General features: G+C 45.6%; 4 protein-coding genes across 4 annotated transcripts; 1 reads left to right on the top strand and 3 right to left on the bottom strand.

Moving 5' to 3' along the window:
* Positions 1 to 2,785: 2,785 nt before the first annotated feature.
* On the bottom strand, positions 2,786 to 6,404 carry PtA15_6A96 (uncharacterized protein; the record flags this gene model as incomplete). The annotated part of the gene is made up of 13 exons (XM_053170667.1): positions 2,786 to 2,842; positions 2,949 to 3,300; positions 3,428 to 3,542; positions 3,631 to 3,704; positions 3,780 to 3,875; positions 3,970 to 3,993; positions 4,065 to 4,200; positions 4,316 to 4,470; positions 4,564 to 4,769; positions 4,855 to 4,946; positions 5,044 to 5,458; positions 5,530 to 5,727; positions 5,865 to 6,404. The coding sequence occupies 13 exons, from the start codon at positions 6,402 to 6,404 to the stop codon at positions 2,786 to 2,788; spliced, it is 2,460 nt and encodes an 819-aa protein (XP_053021023.1).
* Positions 6,405 to 7,846: 1,442 nt separating this feature from the next.
* PtA15_6A95 (uncharacterized protein) lies at positions 7,847 to 10,134 on the bottom strand (the record flags this gene model as incomplete). The annotated part of the gene is made up of 9 exons (XM_053170666.1): positions 7,847 to 7,864; positions 7,970 to 8,114; positions 8,191 to 8,371; positions 8,464 to 8,748; positions 8,836 to 8,943; positions 9,032 to 9,153; positions 9,288 to 9,673; positions 9,782 to 9,872; positions 10,067 to 10,134. The coding sequence occupies 9 exons, from the start codon at positions 10,132 to 10,134 to the stop codon at positions 7,847 to 7,849; spliced, it is 1,404 nt and encodes a 467-aa protein (XP_053021022.1).
* A 211-nt stretch (positions 10,135 to 10,345) lies between these two features.
* On the top strand, positions 10,346 to 11,261 carry PtA15_6A94 (uncharacterized protein; the record flags this gene model as incomplete). Its single annotated transcript, XM_053170665.1, has 4 exons — positions 10,346 to 10,609; positions 10,711 to 10,792; positions 10,878 to 11,077; positions 11,163 to 11,261. 4 exons carry the CDS (start codon positions 10,346 to 10,348, stop codon positions 11,259 to 11,261), a joined length of 645 nt encoding a protein of 214 aa, XP_053021021.1.
* An 833-nt stretch (positions 11,262 to 12,094) lies between these two features.
* On the bottom strand, positions 12,095 to 12,493 carry PtA15_6A93 (uncharacterized protein; the record flags this gene model as incomplete). The annotated part of the gene is made up of 2 exons (XM_053170664.1): positions 12,095 to 12,304; positions 12,395 to 12,493. The coding sequence occupies 2 exons, from the start codon at positions 12,491 to 12,493 to the stop codon at positions 12,095 to 12,097; spliced, it is 309 nt and encodes a 102-aa protein (XP_053021020.1).
* Between the last annotated feature and the right edge of the window lie 4,903 nt (positions 12,494 to 17,396).

Genomic DNA, 17,396 nt, shown 5'->3' with positions numbered 1-17,396 from the left:
CGCTGTTTTCAAAGTATCATTGATTGATTAAGTAGATAACTCACTTCTTGTTGAATCCACTGTCTCCATTTTGAGATTGTGTGCATTCGTCCTTGATTGCATTAAGCATCTCCTGGGTAGAAGTCCAACCGGTTGCAGTGCCCCAGAAACGTCAGCGAAAAGCAAGCGCCGGATCATTATCATTAAGGAATGAAGTGATGAACTGCTTTGGGGTCATGTTCATTTGTTGGAGGTTGCAACATATAATCATAACTTTTTCAACTTCAGTCAGGGGGGGAGCGGCATTAGTCCGTTGGATGTCTGGAAAAATTGTGGTTTCAGCGGTCATTTCAAGGTTCATAATTGATGAAGGATAGCTTTTTTATTGGTCAAAGTGCAAAAGAGAGAGATTGTATAGCATTGGCAACTCATATATACACTATCAAGTCGCCTCTCAAGGAGAAGGGAAACAAAAAAATTCCCAAGCAAATCATTAGAAAAGGAACCTTTTAGATAATACACAGGACAAAAATCCACAGTGTTGCTGTGAAATGTTTGTTGCACAATTGGTGTATTTGTGTCTTGAGGGGAGATATATACACATGTACATAGGGAAAAGGCCAGATTGATAATATGTATTACAATTGTGGCTCCTGTGTGATACTTGTTCATGCATTTAGCTCTGGATTTATCTATTGGATATCCGGGCTTGAATAGGTTGGATTGGTTACAATGTTATTTTATTTACATGTGGATTATTGGGAGGGGATAGAGATATTTGGGCTTTTCAAGCTGGAATCAGTATGCTGGACGCCTTGTGCTCCTAATGGTGCCAAGGGACAGAGGTTTATAGGTGAGCTACTGGGGAAAAGAGGGGGGTGAGATCAATTCCACACCCTTTGGCTGGTGGCTCTCCCCCTTGCAAGCGGACTTTAGGTGCAAGTCCCTCCCTTCGGGAGGCGGGCCCTTTGGGCCCCCCCAAGCGTAGGTGTGAGGGAGGGACTGCGCAACCTGCCCAATCAAACCCGCTGGGCACATACCCAACCCCCGGTGTGGTAGACGGAAAAGTGGAAAAATAAAAAGTTTTTTCTATGCCACATAATTACTCATACTAGGCCTCAAGATACCATTGAATGGACCCCAGAAATGGATTCTACGGCCAATTTCACCCCTAGCCACCACTGGAAGCACCCCTGGACCCCCTCTAGTGTGGAAGTTACACCTCATGGACACATATCACACGGCCAGCCCCAGTAACCCAGCTGTCATCTGCCCCAACCCGAGTTTCACAGTAGTACACTTATACATATCACAGGATACAAACATACATCTCCCTGTCAGGCTACACTCATTACATATTAACTACATACACTCCTTTATATACATAGCATGACATCATTTACACTGTTTCTGCAGCCTCAGACTTTGTGTATACACTAATTCCCCCTGTATGACAGCTCATGCAGTCTACTGTTACCTCATGCATGCATTAGAATGTTCTGTTGTATATTCTGACACCATTCATGTGCCCCTGAGGGGTTATGACATCATTTGTATCTACTCCCACCAGCTAAAATCCCTCACCCTGTTGTCTAGATTAGCTGAAACCCTAACCCACAAGCCCCTCAGGGGCTCCCCTTTTGTCTATAAAAGGAGCTCTCTCCACCCCCAGTGGCCTGCTCCCCAGTTCCTCACCCAGAACTCACAAGTCACCCAACACTCATCCACACTCAAATCCTAAAACCCTTATAACAATAAATCAACCCTTATAACAACATTTCAACCCTTATAACAAAGTAATTGAAACACTTACACGTTGCCAGTCAAACAGATTTCATCTGGAACAGACCAGACCTATCACTTAATAAAACTTGCCAAGCTGAGCTTGGTGGGTCTTGTTGACTGATAACAGAAGGGCAGAGCTTGCAACTCCATCATACCCTTCACCATTCAGCAAAAGGGTTTCATTACCACTTTTGAGTCTTACACCGGAGGCACTCGGCCAAGCAGGAGTTGGGTATGTGCCCAGACGCGCTTGCAACACCATAATTCAAAAAACCCTGAAATAAAGTGGGCATATGTAGGTGCCTCATGAACCGGCTACATCTGAAATTTATAGCAAGTGAGTTAGGTGGATTCTTAAGATAGAATTATATAACACACCAGTGTCCACAGGTTGGTATGTACATATGACCATCAATTTGCTCGCAACAAACTCTTCCCCTAATTCTCCAAAAAAATGCATACTGTATCAGAAAAACAGTAACCATTGCAGTAGTGGCATTCTATCAAAAAACTCATCCACGGGTTTTGGATACTGCACTTGAGTAGAGAAATCATAGGAATACTTGATGCTACACTTTTTTTTCACAAAGATGTTTACAGTATATCCAGCTGCAAAGAATTGCCTACAAGTGCTACCATAAGGTGTTCAAAGTTGAAATCATAAAATTTTCAATACATAAAATCATCAAATCATAAAACTTTCATGATGATTTGATATGTACCATTTGGAAATGTTGCTCTAATCTGAGTGTTTGGGCAGTACATTTTTTTTCAGCTTAGAATTTTATGAGTTTATGGTGTTGGGATTTTATGCAAGTCAACTTTGAACACCCTGGATGCACTGTTGCAACCACTTTTTGGTGGCGCATGCACAGGTCAGCTGCTAACAGCTCACAGATAACCCATTAGCTGTGATGCCCAACATTCCGGATCAAATCTTTGCCACAACAAAAAACTCCCATAAAAGACCAATTAAGGCAATGACATATTTATGTTACATATGTTGGTGAAATAAGGAAAATTAGGTTGAAGTTTCTACTTTATAATCATGTTTTTGAGGCTGAATTTGAAGTATTAGCTGTGGATTGTTTTGGTTGTTTTGAGCTTGAAGAATTTGGATTGCAAGCTGGAGGTACAGGTACATCAACAGCAGACCAAGGATCAAGATATTGGCAGCCAGTTACGGGAGCAAAGTATCCGGCTTTATCAGCTCTATTGAACCAGCCGTCTCCGCCACTGAAAGTTTTTGAATCCATTACGATTGGGATTGGCTTGAGGACTATGGGAGCCCCCGTTGGAGCAAGCTGAGGAAGACTTTGAGTATTGTAGGTCCCCTGGCCGTTCGGAGCTGCGCCTAAAATGGTTGCCGGCGGGAACGGTCCAACTGCATCTATCTGACTCTGGGCAATGTTGCCTGCCCCCGCACCACCTGTCTGCCATGAAGCCAAAGTTCCTGACCAATCGTATGTAGTCAGTGGTACCTGATATTCGGATGCAAGCGCCGCACATCGCCCTGCGCTGGCTCGGGCATCCGGTCTGTCGTAGTCGCAGCAAAATAAAATCCAAATTTGGAATGTTTGGTTTGATAAGAACATTTGTTTCAATAAAGTAGCAATCATTTAAATCAGCGGGTTTTTTTTATTGTATGAGGTAGCTCTCTGACCTGATGTATCCAGCTTCAAGCCCCAGCTTATAGTTCCACATTGGATTTGGCGGGAAGTCTTGCCTGATAGATTTTCCAATTTTCCATGTCCAGAAAAACGAATTGATCAACGCATCTGCAAAACGGTGATACAAAATTTAGTCTCATGGGTCCTCGAGCTTTGGTAGCATGCAGCCAGTCCGGGTTCGCTCAGGGAAACCCACCTTGAGAAGCTAAGGCGGTTTCCGCGAATCCTTTCTTCTGAGCTTCAGACCATTTTCGATGGTCAAGCCATTCACTGTGAACGTAGGATATGATGAGAAATGTAGCTTGCAAAAGTGAAGGAGCCGGAGAATAACCAAGATGGACTTACTCGCAACTGCCAACTTTTGGGAACCGACGGTCCGGCCTGGTGGCATTAGGGTAGGTACCCTCGTAGCGCTGTCCCCAACCAACGTTGTTCACGTATCTGTGTGGAGTGAATACAACAAAAAACATGTCAAAATTTTCCACGATGATTAAAATAAGTAACCACGGAGGAATCGTGATGTGGAATGGCTTACAGGCCACAATCGTTGATTGCCAAACTAAGCAAAGAGACTCAAGTCAGCTCATGGCAATTTTACCGAATTTTTGGAGCGCTTGAATAATTGCGTACGACCACTCTCCACTCATCGTGAGACCAAATCCCTCCATAGTCTGGTTGCTCCGAGCTGCCCAGGCGTTGCAAGGCCGTGTGGCGTTCACATCGCTCAGCTGGGTGGTAAAAGCAAAGTAGGTATGAGAATCTAGTCCTGCATAATTCGACCGCAATCAAATTTATCAAGTTCAAACGTTCATGACGACATTAGCAATTTGGCCAAGAGATACGTGTACTTTTTTAGATATTCAAGTGTATTGCGATCTTACCGATCCTATCTGAACCCTGTAAGATCCCACTCCAAGGGTTTTTGGCTGGTCCACCGGTTCCGATTCCCTGAAAGCCATCATGGATGACTATGAATGGTCCGTTTCCTTCTCCGATTCCACCAATTTGTCGAATCGACTTGTAAGATTCATAATACCTAAGATGACCCCAAAAAATAACTTTAACCCATCGCTTTAAGGCAGAATAGATCCAGGAACTCTCTGGGGGAGTGATGCAATCATGTTCTTACCATGATACCAAGACTTTGTTTGACCCCAAGCTGACATCAGGCTCATTCAAGATAGAAAACATAGGTACCACGTTTTTGAATTCTGGCTGGCTGATGAATTGAGTCAAAGTACGAATGTAATTGAGAGTTCTTTGAGCATTGGCAATCCCCATGGCTCCTGACAAGAAGCCAACAGTTCCTAATCTACCCGAGTGATTCCAGCCATTCTAATTTTATCAATAAATATTTTATCTTGTTTGATTTCAGTTATGGCTTCTGTTTGTTAATTTATCTTGGCATTTGGGCGCGCACCTGAGAGCCAGGAACCGCGTGTAAGTCAAGGTTGATTCGAAGACCATACTTCCTTGCCCAAACGATAGCACGAAAGAAATATTTCCAAGACACTTTCGAAATTTTCGGTTGAAAAATAGAAGAAAGAAAAGAAAAACATTCAAAGCTGTTAGGGAACACCCAAAAACTTGCGCTAGTTACAAAGCCTACCTCCTGCTAAGAAGGGCTCGGATCCCAAAGTCTCGATCATCCACCAACCCACTGGAATCCTAACCCAATTCAAGCCTGCACTTGCAATCTGGGCGAAATCTTCTTCAACTATAAAGCTGTCATAATGCGCCTCGACTGTTTTCGCCAGTGAACTTCCTAACCGAACACTAAGTTCCCATTCATCACTGGGAGGGTTCTGTTCTTGGACATAAGGATCGAAAAGACCAGGCGTGATGAACGGTTCGATTACTAGCCAACCACCCAGGTTAACCCCAATAATTTTGTTTGTCGAGTAGTCCCACCGTTCGTTCAATGCTGGTTGGTTGCCCTGGGCACGAGCAGTATCGTTGTAAGGAATTCCAACCCATGTCCCGCCCAAGGTATTATTATATAAAAATTTGTTTCCTTTGTCGGTCTTTGTAATTTGTGAAAGGAAGCGCAGTGAGCATTCAAACTTATAGAGAATGCATACGTATCGAAACTCACAGTAATGGTATCCCCTCCAACACCCCACATTTTATCACCTCGCGGCAGCCGAGTAACACCATCACTCTCGTTTACCCCTTTGCCCTTGGTTATCACGCCAATTACTAGTCCAATAATGGCGCAGGTGCAAACGACGACTACGACACAGACTACGAATATTACACGTTTCCGACGGGACGGTTTGAGTGTCCTGTTGACCTGATTATGTGGGAAATGGTACAAGACGGAACAGACATTAATGAGGTTTTTTTGATCGCATGGATGTGTGTCAATAATTGATGATTTTCATGGCATTATTCGAAGTGAAGCCTTGATACTTCAAGCGAGATGCTTACCCTACTTTTAAGTGGTTTATCTCCAAAGCTCATGCCTGAGTAACGGTAGCCTTCACAGTCATAAGGATCCGCTAATCCGGATCCAACAGTGTGATGCGAATAGCGAGAGATGGCTGTTGGAGGATTGATGATCAATGGTGTTAGTGCTCTTGTATCCCGCGTGGGCGTCTCGGAGAAGGGTGTGGCTGGGGATGCCCGACGATATTCGTCGTCTATACGATCGGTTTGGAAAACATTGTCTGGATTTTGAGGGGAATAATGTGAAAAGTTTGGTCTACTGATTGGCTGATTGAGAACCTCAGATGTTTCCTGTACCGTGTATGCCGACACTGAGTGATTGTCAGTACGAGGAATTGGGTCCGGTAGCTCCGGTAATGATGGAACTGGACTATTCAGGCCGTCTGGGTTCCCTCGATTGAGGTAACCTAGAAATGATTCTGTCCTGAGCTCTCTATACTTGTCCGCGTTGTCATCAAACTCGCTGTTGACAGTTGAGTCCAACTCAGACCGATGTCCTGACTTATGTTGGGGGTTCTGCATCTGTTTTTGATTTTTTTTATCGGCTGTTCAGGGGGAAACTCTGGGAAACTGTATTTCTGGAGAAATCGTATCTCAGAATATCCCGCAACCGTGTAGAAGAAGTGCACAAACTGGTGGCGCCTGGCAGGTTCAAGACAGCTTCTCAGTAGTCTTGTTTCACGAGTTCTTGAGAAGGGTCAAGCTTGAGGATGTTATCGAATTGGTTGGAGGAAAGTGCCGTAATTGATCAGGACTAAGTCGGACGTGAAGTGAACACACGTGCCTGTCTACCAGTTAATAAGGATGTGTCGTTTTCAACGGAAAACGGAGGAATGCCCACTTGCTTTATAAAAACTCAGGTCGTCTGCTGATTGTCCGAATTGTTGCGGTTGTCTGTGGAATAAAATTGCTTATGCGTGTTGATACGAAGATTTATTCTGAATGAACAAACACCCTTCCTTCAATGGGAAACCTATGAGAGAAGCAATGATGCAGTTATCATGTATCAAAGAGGCAGCTTCCTCTTCATGAAACCCTCTGAAGTCATGTTCTTCACTACGAAGGCGATGAAGAGGGAGTAGACGGAGCCGGCAAATGAGGTGTGCTCGGGCGCCGAGGCCTTGTTTTAGCCTTGTTTACCGGATTCAAGTTGTCCCAGAAACGAGCATGTCGGTAAGATAGCGACCGAGGCTTCCTTCAAGGCCACCCATGTTGACAAAGATACATTGTCGCAGGTGATTTCTTCAAGTGTATGAATGTTTTGACCACTTTCCAGCTGTCGCCATCACGCTGATTATTGTGAAGCTGTCAAGCGTTGGGTACAATCATTTGCTTCAACAGGCAAGCTGTCCAAGAAAAACTTGCGGTGGCAGCATGAAAAACTTTCCACAGAAATGTAGCCCAACCAACTTTTAATACTCAAGATGGCTGCTCAGGTTGCTACCTTGACAGAAAATATGTACTGAACGAATCTTTCCCGGAATATGAAGCAGATAACACCCGGCCTGCTGAATCGAGGGACTGGTGATCATCTTGTTTGTAAATAACGTACACGTGACTCATTATACTTTGATCTAGTCAGTGTCTGGTCAATCTGCTTGCCGTGAAGCAATCTGCTGTCGTGGGCAGCTTCAATCCTTACTACTGTTTCGAGGGCTTAGCTAAACTCGGGTTCGGTGTGATGCGATGCGATGCCGCTTTTCGCCAATAGTGCGAACCTTTCCTCCTCAAACGATCACGTATTCGGGGATTGCAATTTGCAACGACGGCAGTCGAGTATACGAAGCTGAAACTACTACTCGTACATTTTACTTTGTTTTCCATCATCATTCATTTCTTGACATGCCCCAGTTTGATTGATAGCATCCGCTTTGCTGTCCAAAAAAACGAAAATCAATCCTCTTGCATGTGGAATGAGGTCGATTAAGACTTGACAGATAATAGAAAAATATGGCCGGATAAAATCAGTCTATACCGTACGCCTGATAAGAGATGGACATTCATTAATATTAGCAATTCATTACAACAAGACCATCACATCAGGAAGGTTTTTTTTTTGGAAAAAAAGTATACATGAAGTGGCCTACCTGAACATAAGCATCGTAATTGAAATCAGGAGCGTAATCAATGTTCTCCCGAGGCAGCCACCAATCCAAGATGCCCATAAATATATACTGGCACATGACAACGATACACATTACTTTCCCAAAGATACTTCCCGATCCGTAGAATCTACAAAGTTCAGCAAGAAACTCAGTCATAGCGGATGAAGCACAGACAATACAAAATCACCGTATATTCTGCTGACCTTCGAAATCTCTCAATCAATGGAGCAGGCTCGATCTTGAAAGCTTCATAATATACATGTTCCGTTCGAGCTGCAATGTCAGTCCAGCTGTACATTCCCCGCACTCTTTCGTGAACCTTCTGCGGGTCGTGGGTCCCGGATTGGATCACTTCGATGGCCCTCTCAGTGGCGCGAACAAGATCTTATAGACGTACAAAAGTGAAGTCATCAGGGCTAATTGCTATGAACCATGATGAACACATGGATTAATGCTTTCCGCATGGAAATACATACCATCTACTTCTGGTTCGGCAAACTCGATCAACCCTTCAGGAAGTACCTCCGGGATTCCTCCAACACGCGTGGACACAACTAGCAAGCCGGTACATGCAGCTTCCAGTAGGGTCATTCCGAAGGCCTCAGTCAATGATGCATTCAAGAAGATATCTCCTTGGACCATGAGATCCCGAACTTGATCAGCTCGAATCGGTCCCAGTATTCTAACTTGGTCAGGTTTGATTACTGTTTGATATTTTTCTTTCATTTGCTCCAGCTCAATTAGCTTTGGTCCTGTCCCACCTGGTTAGTAAGAAGAAGCAAGGCAGTCAGTTGATAGAATGCTGAGTGGATCCTAAAACTTGAGTGCCCAAAGAAATCGAAATCAACCTATTAAAAACCGGATCGTGGGGTACTTTTTACACAGCTTTGGGATCGCCGCAATTAAAAGGTCGATCCCTTTACGATATGCTAACCTAGAAACACAGACAATGGTCACTAGAATGGATGGCTTCCACAGGTCGCCCAGCACCAAATCTCAGTCGAATGATTCATATGTGAATGGTAGAGACATTGAAAGATGTACATGGACCACCGGAATAACGGGATTTCTTGCGGTCAGGCTGAAAGCTGTCGGCAACAATGGCGTTGGGTATTACATAAACTATGTCGGGGTTCAGCATAGCTCTTAAAACCGTGTTCTCTTTCCTGATGAATCGATCCACCGATGAATATAAAATTGAGCGTTACAAATTGAGCAAGTTTGAGGTCACAGAAACATCGCAAGAAATGTCAGAGACCATGTGCAGAGGAGATATTGGCAGCTTAAATTTGTCACGCACCCAGTGTGACTGACACAAATCACGCCGTCGATATCACTCATGATACCCTTTACGATCTTATTCCCGCTCACTTCACCCCAACCACCACCACCGAGACCGAAGAGCGAATGATCGGTGAAAATCGTGCGGATTCCGATTTGTAGCGTTTTCGCATGCATGGTGGACTCCAGTCCAACGGAGCTAAGAGCTTGATGGGCATGTAAGATTTGTATCCGTTCACGAAGGAGTATTGCACGGATGAGGGGTAGACATCCAAACATGTTCGGGACCGTCGCCGCAGTTGAAGAAAAAGGTAAAGTGCCAATCGGAATATGATATACCTTGAGGCCGGCAGGTAAGTGGCGAATTCCACAACGATTACCGTAATGGTGGGTGATGACGATAACCTGAAACAAGTTAGTCAAAGTAAGTCTTCAGCCGCCTTATGATTCGGACTGTGGGACCGATCCGGATTAATCAATTGAGCAAATAAAGCAATACACAAAGAAACCTACTTTATGTCCACGTTGAATTAATTTCTGAGAAAGGATGTAGATGTGAGACTCGACGCCCCCGACGTTAGGGTAAAAGTAATCGGAGACCATCCTAGCGGATTAACAACGATTGCGAGACAACAAGCGTCACCATTTACTCCGATCCCGGAACTATACAAGTTCATGACAAGCTGTGTTTAACTTGGTAGACTCGGTCAACAAGCACTCAAATCTAGTGCTATAAATATCCGGTGCCATTTTTGTACCTAATTCTAAAAATAATAACACGCGTCCGCTGGAACTCACGCAATGTTCAACCTGTGGCGCCCGGGAGATGATGGCGCATCTTGATAACTCGGATTGGGTTGCGACATTTATTTAGTCGCCTTGCAATTCCAAGCTACGCTGAATGTCTGCTGGCGAAATTTACACGAAGAGGAGCTCATGTCAGTCTTGCGTTTATAAAACAAATCAGCTGATACATTGATTCCAGAGTAGCTCGCATACCCGTCGTATTATCCGATCAGTTGTTAGAGTCTGTTACAGTTTGTATGCATGCTGCATGACGGATGGTGGTGGGCCAAAATGAAGCTCGCGCACCGGCTCGTCCATCGCGCCTTGAGCAAGCAACCACCTCCACCCCACGTCCGACGCAAGAGCTCTCGAGTCTGGCGACGACAGTTTTGGAAAGATGGAATGCGGCTGTCACCGTCCAAGGAGTGGACACTTACGATCCAGCACTTCAGTCCAACCACCAGACTCTATTCGCTCCACTCCAATCGGCCGGTCTTTCGTCCCGTTCAGGATGGACTACTCATAGGCTCAATCGCAGCCTTCATCCCTTGTCTAGTCAGTAAATTTGATTGGGTCCTTCATCAGTGCAACTGACAAGGCTTGGCAGCTAAGTTTGAAGCTGATTAACTAAAAATTTTCATGTCCCTCGTGCATAGACTTGGCCTTCTCTTCCGGCGTTTATATTATCACTTTTCATGATCGGCTGGATCTATAGGAAGCTAGCTAGAGTCTACTCAGGTTTGCTTTCCCGCTTCCCTTAAATCATAGGGAGTACACAAAAGCCCCGGCTTAATAGACAAGATTTCACTCTCACTCCTCACAGAGAGCGTCCTGATCCTCGGTCCCCTAGGTATCCAATTCAGTTCTACAAACTTCATCGGGGTCACACGCCGGTTCGTTGCACGTGAACATATACGTCAGGCAATCATTCATGAAGCCATTGTGGGCTGGGATATCGTCTTCTTTCTTGGACTAGTGGTCGAACCTGATGGAGCTCCAATGTATGTCCATCAAGTCTTCAAGGTTAGCTTTCCGTCATTCCCACCACCTTGCAGTAAAGAACAATTATCCACTGTATTCATATTCAACTTTGCCATTCGATCGATAGAACCTTCAACCTCGACTGGAATATTTGGTCACAGTTTGGAAAGGGATCAGGGAAATCGTATTTCAGGAAGACATTCATGCAATAGATTGTACTGTGTGACCTTACGAACATGCAAGACCACCTCAACTCTCCTGATCTTGAAGAAAATAGATGTCGTCTTTAATTTCACTCAGCATATCCAATTCCTTTACGTCGTCTTTGATCTCTTCCACATTTTCCATCATCTTCAATCGCCTAATACCGCTTTCAAACATCACTGCGAACAATTGTAGAGTTCTTTTCCTGGGTTGTATCGGAGGAAGTTTTTTGACCGTAGGTTGTAATAAACTCAGCCCATTGATAGACAAACATCACACAATATATTCAATACTTCCAATTACACCAAATCATTGCCAGAAGAATTGACAATAACAAACAGCAATGTTGGTGGCTAGACCCTTACTTCAGAATTCATTGGTTATTGTGCTTTGAAGTTTTGTTGTGTTTAGATACGAATATCAATGGTGACTGATGAGCGAATCTGTCAATACAAATTTAAGGAAGATGTTGAAGTTTCAGAAAGCTTTGATTATTGCTCCGATGTAGCGAACTGCATGTTCTGAAAATCTAAAAAAAAAAAAATCCGCGGTCCGGAAAAGTGATAATTTCTGCTCTGGCTTCAACAAGTCGACAATAGCAAATCCCTCCTTTGTACAGCAAGCCCCCTAGGGCAGGATCACTCTAAACAGGGGAAATGCTGACAGGCTGGAGGTGGTGGTAGACTTGTTGGCCGAACGGCCGCTGATAGGTTGTGTTTACGTTTGCGAGGTGTTTGTCCGATTCTCTCGTCGAAACAAAGTTGTGGGCCGCTCATCGAAACCAGGTTCTCCGATCGATTGATTCAGCCAATTACGGCGAGAAGCTTGGGAAAGCGTCAGAAAAGTACATAGATTTCAGGAGACAACGGCTTGAGTCGACGACTTGGATTTACGCCGGGGCTTGCTGGGGTCGTGCTTCTGCTTTTTAGAGGTGTGCGGGTGTCGGCTCGATCCACGTTTACTATTTCGACGGAGTACGGTAACTTCGTCCCTCATTTGGTACAGACGATTCTTAGTTTGGTGGGTGTTCCCACCAATCACGTAAGGTAACAATTCGTGATCGTCCTGAACAAGTTTTGCATAAAATGTAATTATGAGAAAACGTTCGTTCACTCCTGATGGAGTCGCGATCCTGATAGATTGCAGATAACTCACCAGGGGAGCAGAAAGAGAATTCTGAACCACTTCGTAGGACTGGGCTGGGGACGTGTCGACCAGTTGAATATTCAGGGGTGGGGAAAGCAGCGATTCCATGGTTGAGCAGTTGGTGGTCCGAGGCACTTGTAATTTTCTTAATTTTTTCCGCTCTCGAGAGACTGAGACCCGGGGGGCTCGGGCGGGGGGTCAACGTCGTCCCGAACCCCGAGCTTAAGTCTGGCATGGAAGCTGACGGGCCTGGGGCCCGGGTAAATATAGGCAATAAAGGGGAATTCAAAGTTGACCATGCATCATGCACTTTTGCAATTTGGTGCTCAAGCCTCTTCTAGAGCACAAAATTTCAAAAAAAAGCATTCAAGCTGGTTTGGGGGGTGTAATAGGGGGTTCACAATTGAAATTTACAAAACTTTAGGACCTAATTGAAGGTGTTTATGAACATGTTTTTAAAAAGTTGATAAGCTGAACTGATTGATAGTTACCCCTGCTGCTGTGCATTTCCCCAAAATTTGAAAATTTTGTTCATATAGGCCTTAAATTTGGCTCCAAAGTTTAGTAATTGTGAACCCACCTAATAACCCCCCTATAGTTGTAATAAAATCATTAAAAACAGATAATTGCGTGGATAAGGCTTTTTTTTTTTGGCAGCAGTTCCCTGTGGAAGCTCCGACCAAAAAAAACCCATTATCAACGCAATCATCTGTACAAAGGCACGATTGCAGGGAGACGATAATTTGGACACAGCCAATCAATACACCCGGCAGCCTTGGTGTATCCTGCTGGGCGTTGATGGCCTCCTTTTATGTCTCCTGAAAATGCGCTCACCATGCTGGTGTGACCTCGCCTACACACATCAATGCACCTGCATTTCAATACTTTTCACACTCATCTTCCTTTTGCACTCATTATTGTGCCTATCCCTTTTCCAATTGCTTAATTAGGTAACTTGAAATCCTTTTCATTTGCTTTTTTAAAATGTCTCAGCTGCTCACAATCACCGAATTGCTATGCACTTGATTTGACACCTACCAAGTTTGTCCACCTGCTTGTCTTAGCTACTTTTCCACCTGCCCAAAAAGTTCATCTCACTCTTTTGCACGAACCGGTTCAGCTGAATTGTTAGTGATTTGAGCGCGCTCAACACGCCGGTCTCAACTCGCCTACACAAAATAATGCAACTGCGTTTCAACACATTTCACACTTATCTTCCTTTTGCATCTATTACAATCACCAGATTGCTTTTTCCTTGATTGGACACCTTCCGACATTGTCCACCTCCTTGTTACAGCAACTTTTCCCATTTCCCAAATGGTTAATCTTACTTCCTCTTACGGCTTGGCCTCACAGTGCTTTTGTTGATGATTTCAGCTTACCTGCAATGAATATCACTTACGCTTTTGAACCGACCACCTGCACTCCCCTGATTCCGTCATGTTTTATTCACATTCTTTATTTGGGTTGGTACTCTTCCCTTTTCCAATTTTTATGTGGGTATAGCCCAAAGGCCATGGCACATCCAACAGGACGCTTCTTGCAGACAAGCTCCATGGTGCTTTTCACTCATCAATGACCCTCTCGCTTTGGCGGATTCCCTAAATGTTTGGTACACGGTTCCACCAACAGTTTGAAGATCTTCAAAACTTTTTGGACCACGCACGTTAAGCAAAAGTACCCCCAGAAACTACCGCTCCCCATTGGTTGGGCTCGCAAAATAGAGCCGTCCTATTGTGTCTGAAGGCTTCTCGCGGACAATTCATTCCTTTGACCTTGTCCAATAGAAATGATCTGGTATTTCTGTGTACAGCAATTCACACGCAAACTTGCCATATCCGACGGCGTTTGTGATCTTCAACTCAAAAAATTGAGTCAAGTTCGTGATTCTGGCTACGCCTGAAAGCATGTTGACGAGCTCCTTGAGCAGTCTTGTAACAAACAGTCTGTTGGCACGGCATGTGCAGCACCAAACGCATACTGGTCCGTGATGGGATATTGCATAACCAATGCACTGCTGTAACCACCTTTGGGCTATGTTTTGCATGCTCCTGGTAAACCAAACTTAGTACAAGTCTCTCGCCTGCCGGGGGGCAGGGGCGCAAAGCACCTCGCACAAAGTGTGATTCAGGGAGGGACTTGCGTGCAATCCACAATTTCTGGTGTGAGAGCCCCGCATGCAGTTGGTGTTTTTTGCAGGTGGCCAACTTTGTGCCCCCAAATACCCCACTTCCCAGAGGTCATGTTGCCCGCCTTTTGAACCAGTGAAAGACCTGCATCTCCTCTTCAAATTGGTGGTAGGCATGCTACCATTGCCCTCCTCCCATGAGCTGGAGATGGGCTCAAAGGAGATCACTTTCTGAGAATCCTTTCAGATGACTAATAGAGTTGTACAGTTCTGTACAGTAAATCTCACTCCCTAGACAGCCACTTTTCCTCTGTGATTGGGAACTTCAATCAGGAGGATCAGGCCTTATATCAGCAGCTACAAGGCCCAAATTGCATCAGAAGAAGCGCACTCCCAAGCAAATCTTAAGTCCAGAAGGGCAACCTCCACAGGCCAACAGTTGATTTTTGAAAAAATGAAAAAGTGAAAAAAGCCCAATACAGGCAGATATTGCTGGGGCTTTCAGGCCAGGTACAGGTTTTTTCATATAAGCCTCTCTGTGAGACAGAGACCCTGTGGGGCTCTCACAGTAAGGCTTTCTTAAACTCAATTGGTTATTGCAATAAACAACAGAGTTGAAGTCATGGCTGTTGCTTCCTCCGGTGTTGCATCCATGGTTCTTGACAGTGGGGGAACTGCACATTTGAAGCTCAAGATTACGCGGAAGGTTAAATCATCTTCACACACCAATTATGACCCGCAAACAAAATTGGGTCAGCAACTTCCCCAGCTCCAAGTTTTGATCTGGGACAAAATAACCATGACACATTGTTCTTCTGTGGAAATGGTTGATCAATCTTGTTAGTTTACAGGAGCGCAGCGGATGTGGGCCTGATCCATGAAGCGGCGCCTAATGAGCTCCACCCGGTGCGCTAGCAGCACAGCACCTTCAAGGCGTGGTGAAGCTGCGCGGCACCGCAAGGGACACCTGGAGGGCACTGCGGCTGCGGCCTGCAACCCACAAGGCGGGTCATACCGGAGGTACTCCCGGCCACGCACAACCTAGTCTGTCCGGCTCCAAACACCACCTTTGACAAACCGATCACCAGGCGGACAGCTCCTCCAAGGATTAATTTTCCAGCGGACACGATGCCAGGGGGGATTATCTTTGATGACACAGCAAGACCGGCCAGTCATGATGTGGGATTCACCCCATTCTTTGAAAGGAACCTTTGAGAGCTCAGGAGTCCGTTGCCGTTGACCATCTTCAATGAGGTCTGGCAGGACAAGGCGATCATACACTACGCCAAAAAACGGTCGAAAGCGGATGATAGCAACACCGATCGATACCGCTACACGGGGTACCCTTACCCATGCGAGTACACCCAAACATACGCGGAGTGGTCAATTAATCATCAAGGATTTCACGCTGCCTTGATCAGGGTTTGCAACTACCCAAAGTTTGCCGGGTGGCTCTTGGCCCACAAGAGGCATTGCGATCGACTGGTGACCCAACATGGGTTTATGACAGGCCTCCGCTACGACATAAACGTACGGATGAACGCCTTCGCGCATTGGGTCATCATGCCAGACGGGCAGATTTTGATCAGCAACATCTCGGTGCTCAATGAAGAAATCGCGCAGAAGATTATCGCAAGGACTAGGAAATTCAAAGAGATCGATTTCCCCGAGAACCCCTATGCAAAGGGGGGTCCTAGGAGGACTTGGGACCCAGTAACCGGTCAAGATCCAATAAAAGCCGAGAATGGGTCTGGTAACACAAACGCGAAAGGAAACGGGGGCAATCACCAATCAACCAGCAAGAACCAGAACAACCAACGAGGCCAGTCCCCCCCGGAGCGAGGGCAAGGGTCTGGGCGGCAGGCGCGGTCCCAAGGATACAAAGGCAACCGCTGGGATGGAGGATACAACGACCGGGGTGGCGACAGAGGAGGCAATCGAGGCAATGATCGGGGCGGGGATCGAGCGGGCGGAAAGGAGAGAGGAAGAAACTTTTAGTAAGGCGCTTCGTTGACACCATCTTTGTCGTCTAGCCCTATACCCCCCAAATTTTGTTGTTGAGGTCCGGGTGTGAGCAACCTACCAGGAAGCTCAACCCCCCCCCCCTCTTTTTGTCCAACGGGCGGGAACGTAACCCCAAAGCATAGAATATACCCAATACCTGTGTATATTTTCTTCTGGTTAGAATAGTCATCTAATAAGTTTCATGCTTGTATGTCCGCAATCCATAGCCAGATGTGTAACAACACACCGAGCCACATTGTGCCACCCAAGTCTTGTAAGATAGTGAGGAAAACTGAAAGCAAGGAAATCAAGGAACCCTCCGCAAATAGGTGGCCAACAAAAGTAAGCTGTGAGATGAACTTGGAAGAGTGGGAAAAGGCGCTCCGCAAGTGGGAGCTCTTACCACAATTTGCAGATGTACTAGAAGGCTTCACCAGGGGGTTCAATCAGGGTATTCCTAACCACACGATCAAAACTCTAGACGGCTTTTACTCCCCGCCAAATCACAAGTCTGCCCTCCAGGCGCGAGCCAAAATTGAGGACTCAATAAGGAAGGAAATTGATGCCGGAAGAATGTTTGGCCCCTTCAGCCCAGAAGAAGTGCTACGGCACTTCCCTTTCTTCCAAACCAGCCCCTTAGGAGCTGTGATTAACGGTGACGGCTCTCTCCGGCCGATTAATGACCTGTCATTCCCGCATGGACATCAAGGAATCCCCTTGGTAAATTCTTTTGTTGATTCAGAAGACTTACAACATGGGATGACTTCAACGTTGTAGCAAAATTCATCCGAGAGCTCAAAGAACCGGTACTTCTCGCGATATTCGACTGGGAGAAGGCTTACCGCCAGATCCCAACGGCACCGGACCAGTGGCCCTTTC

This window comes from Puccinia triticina, chromosome 6A, assembly GCF_026914185.1.
Source record: "Puccinia triticina chromosome 6A, complete sequence".
Classification (NCBI taxonomy): domain Eukaryota; kingdom Fungi; phylum Basidiomycota; class Pucciniomycetes; order Pucciniales; family Pucciniaceae; genus Puccinia; species Puccinia triticina.
This window is presented reverse-complemented; position numbering and strand designations above follow the sequence as displayed.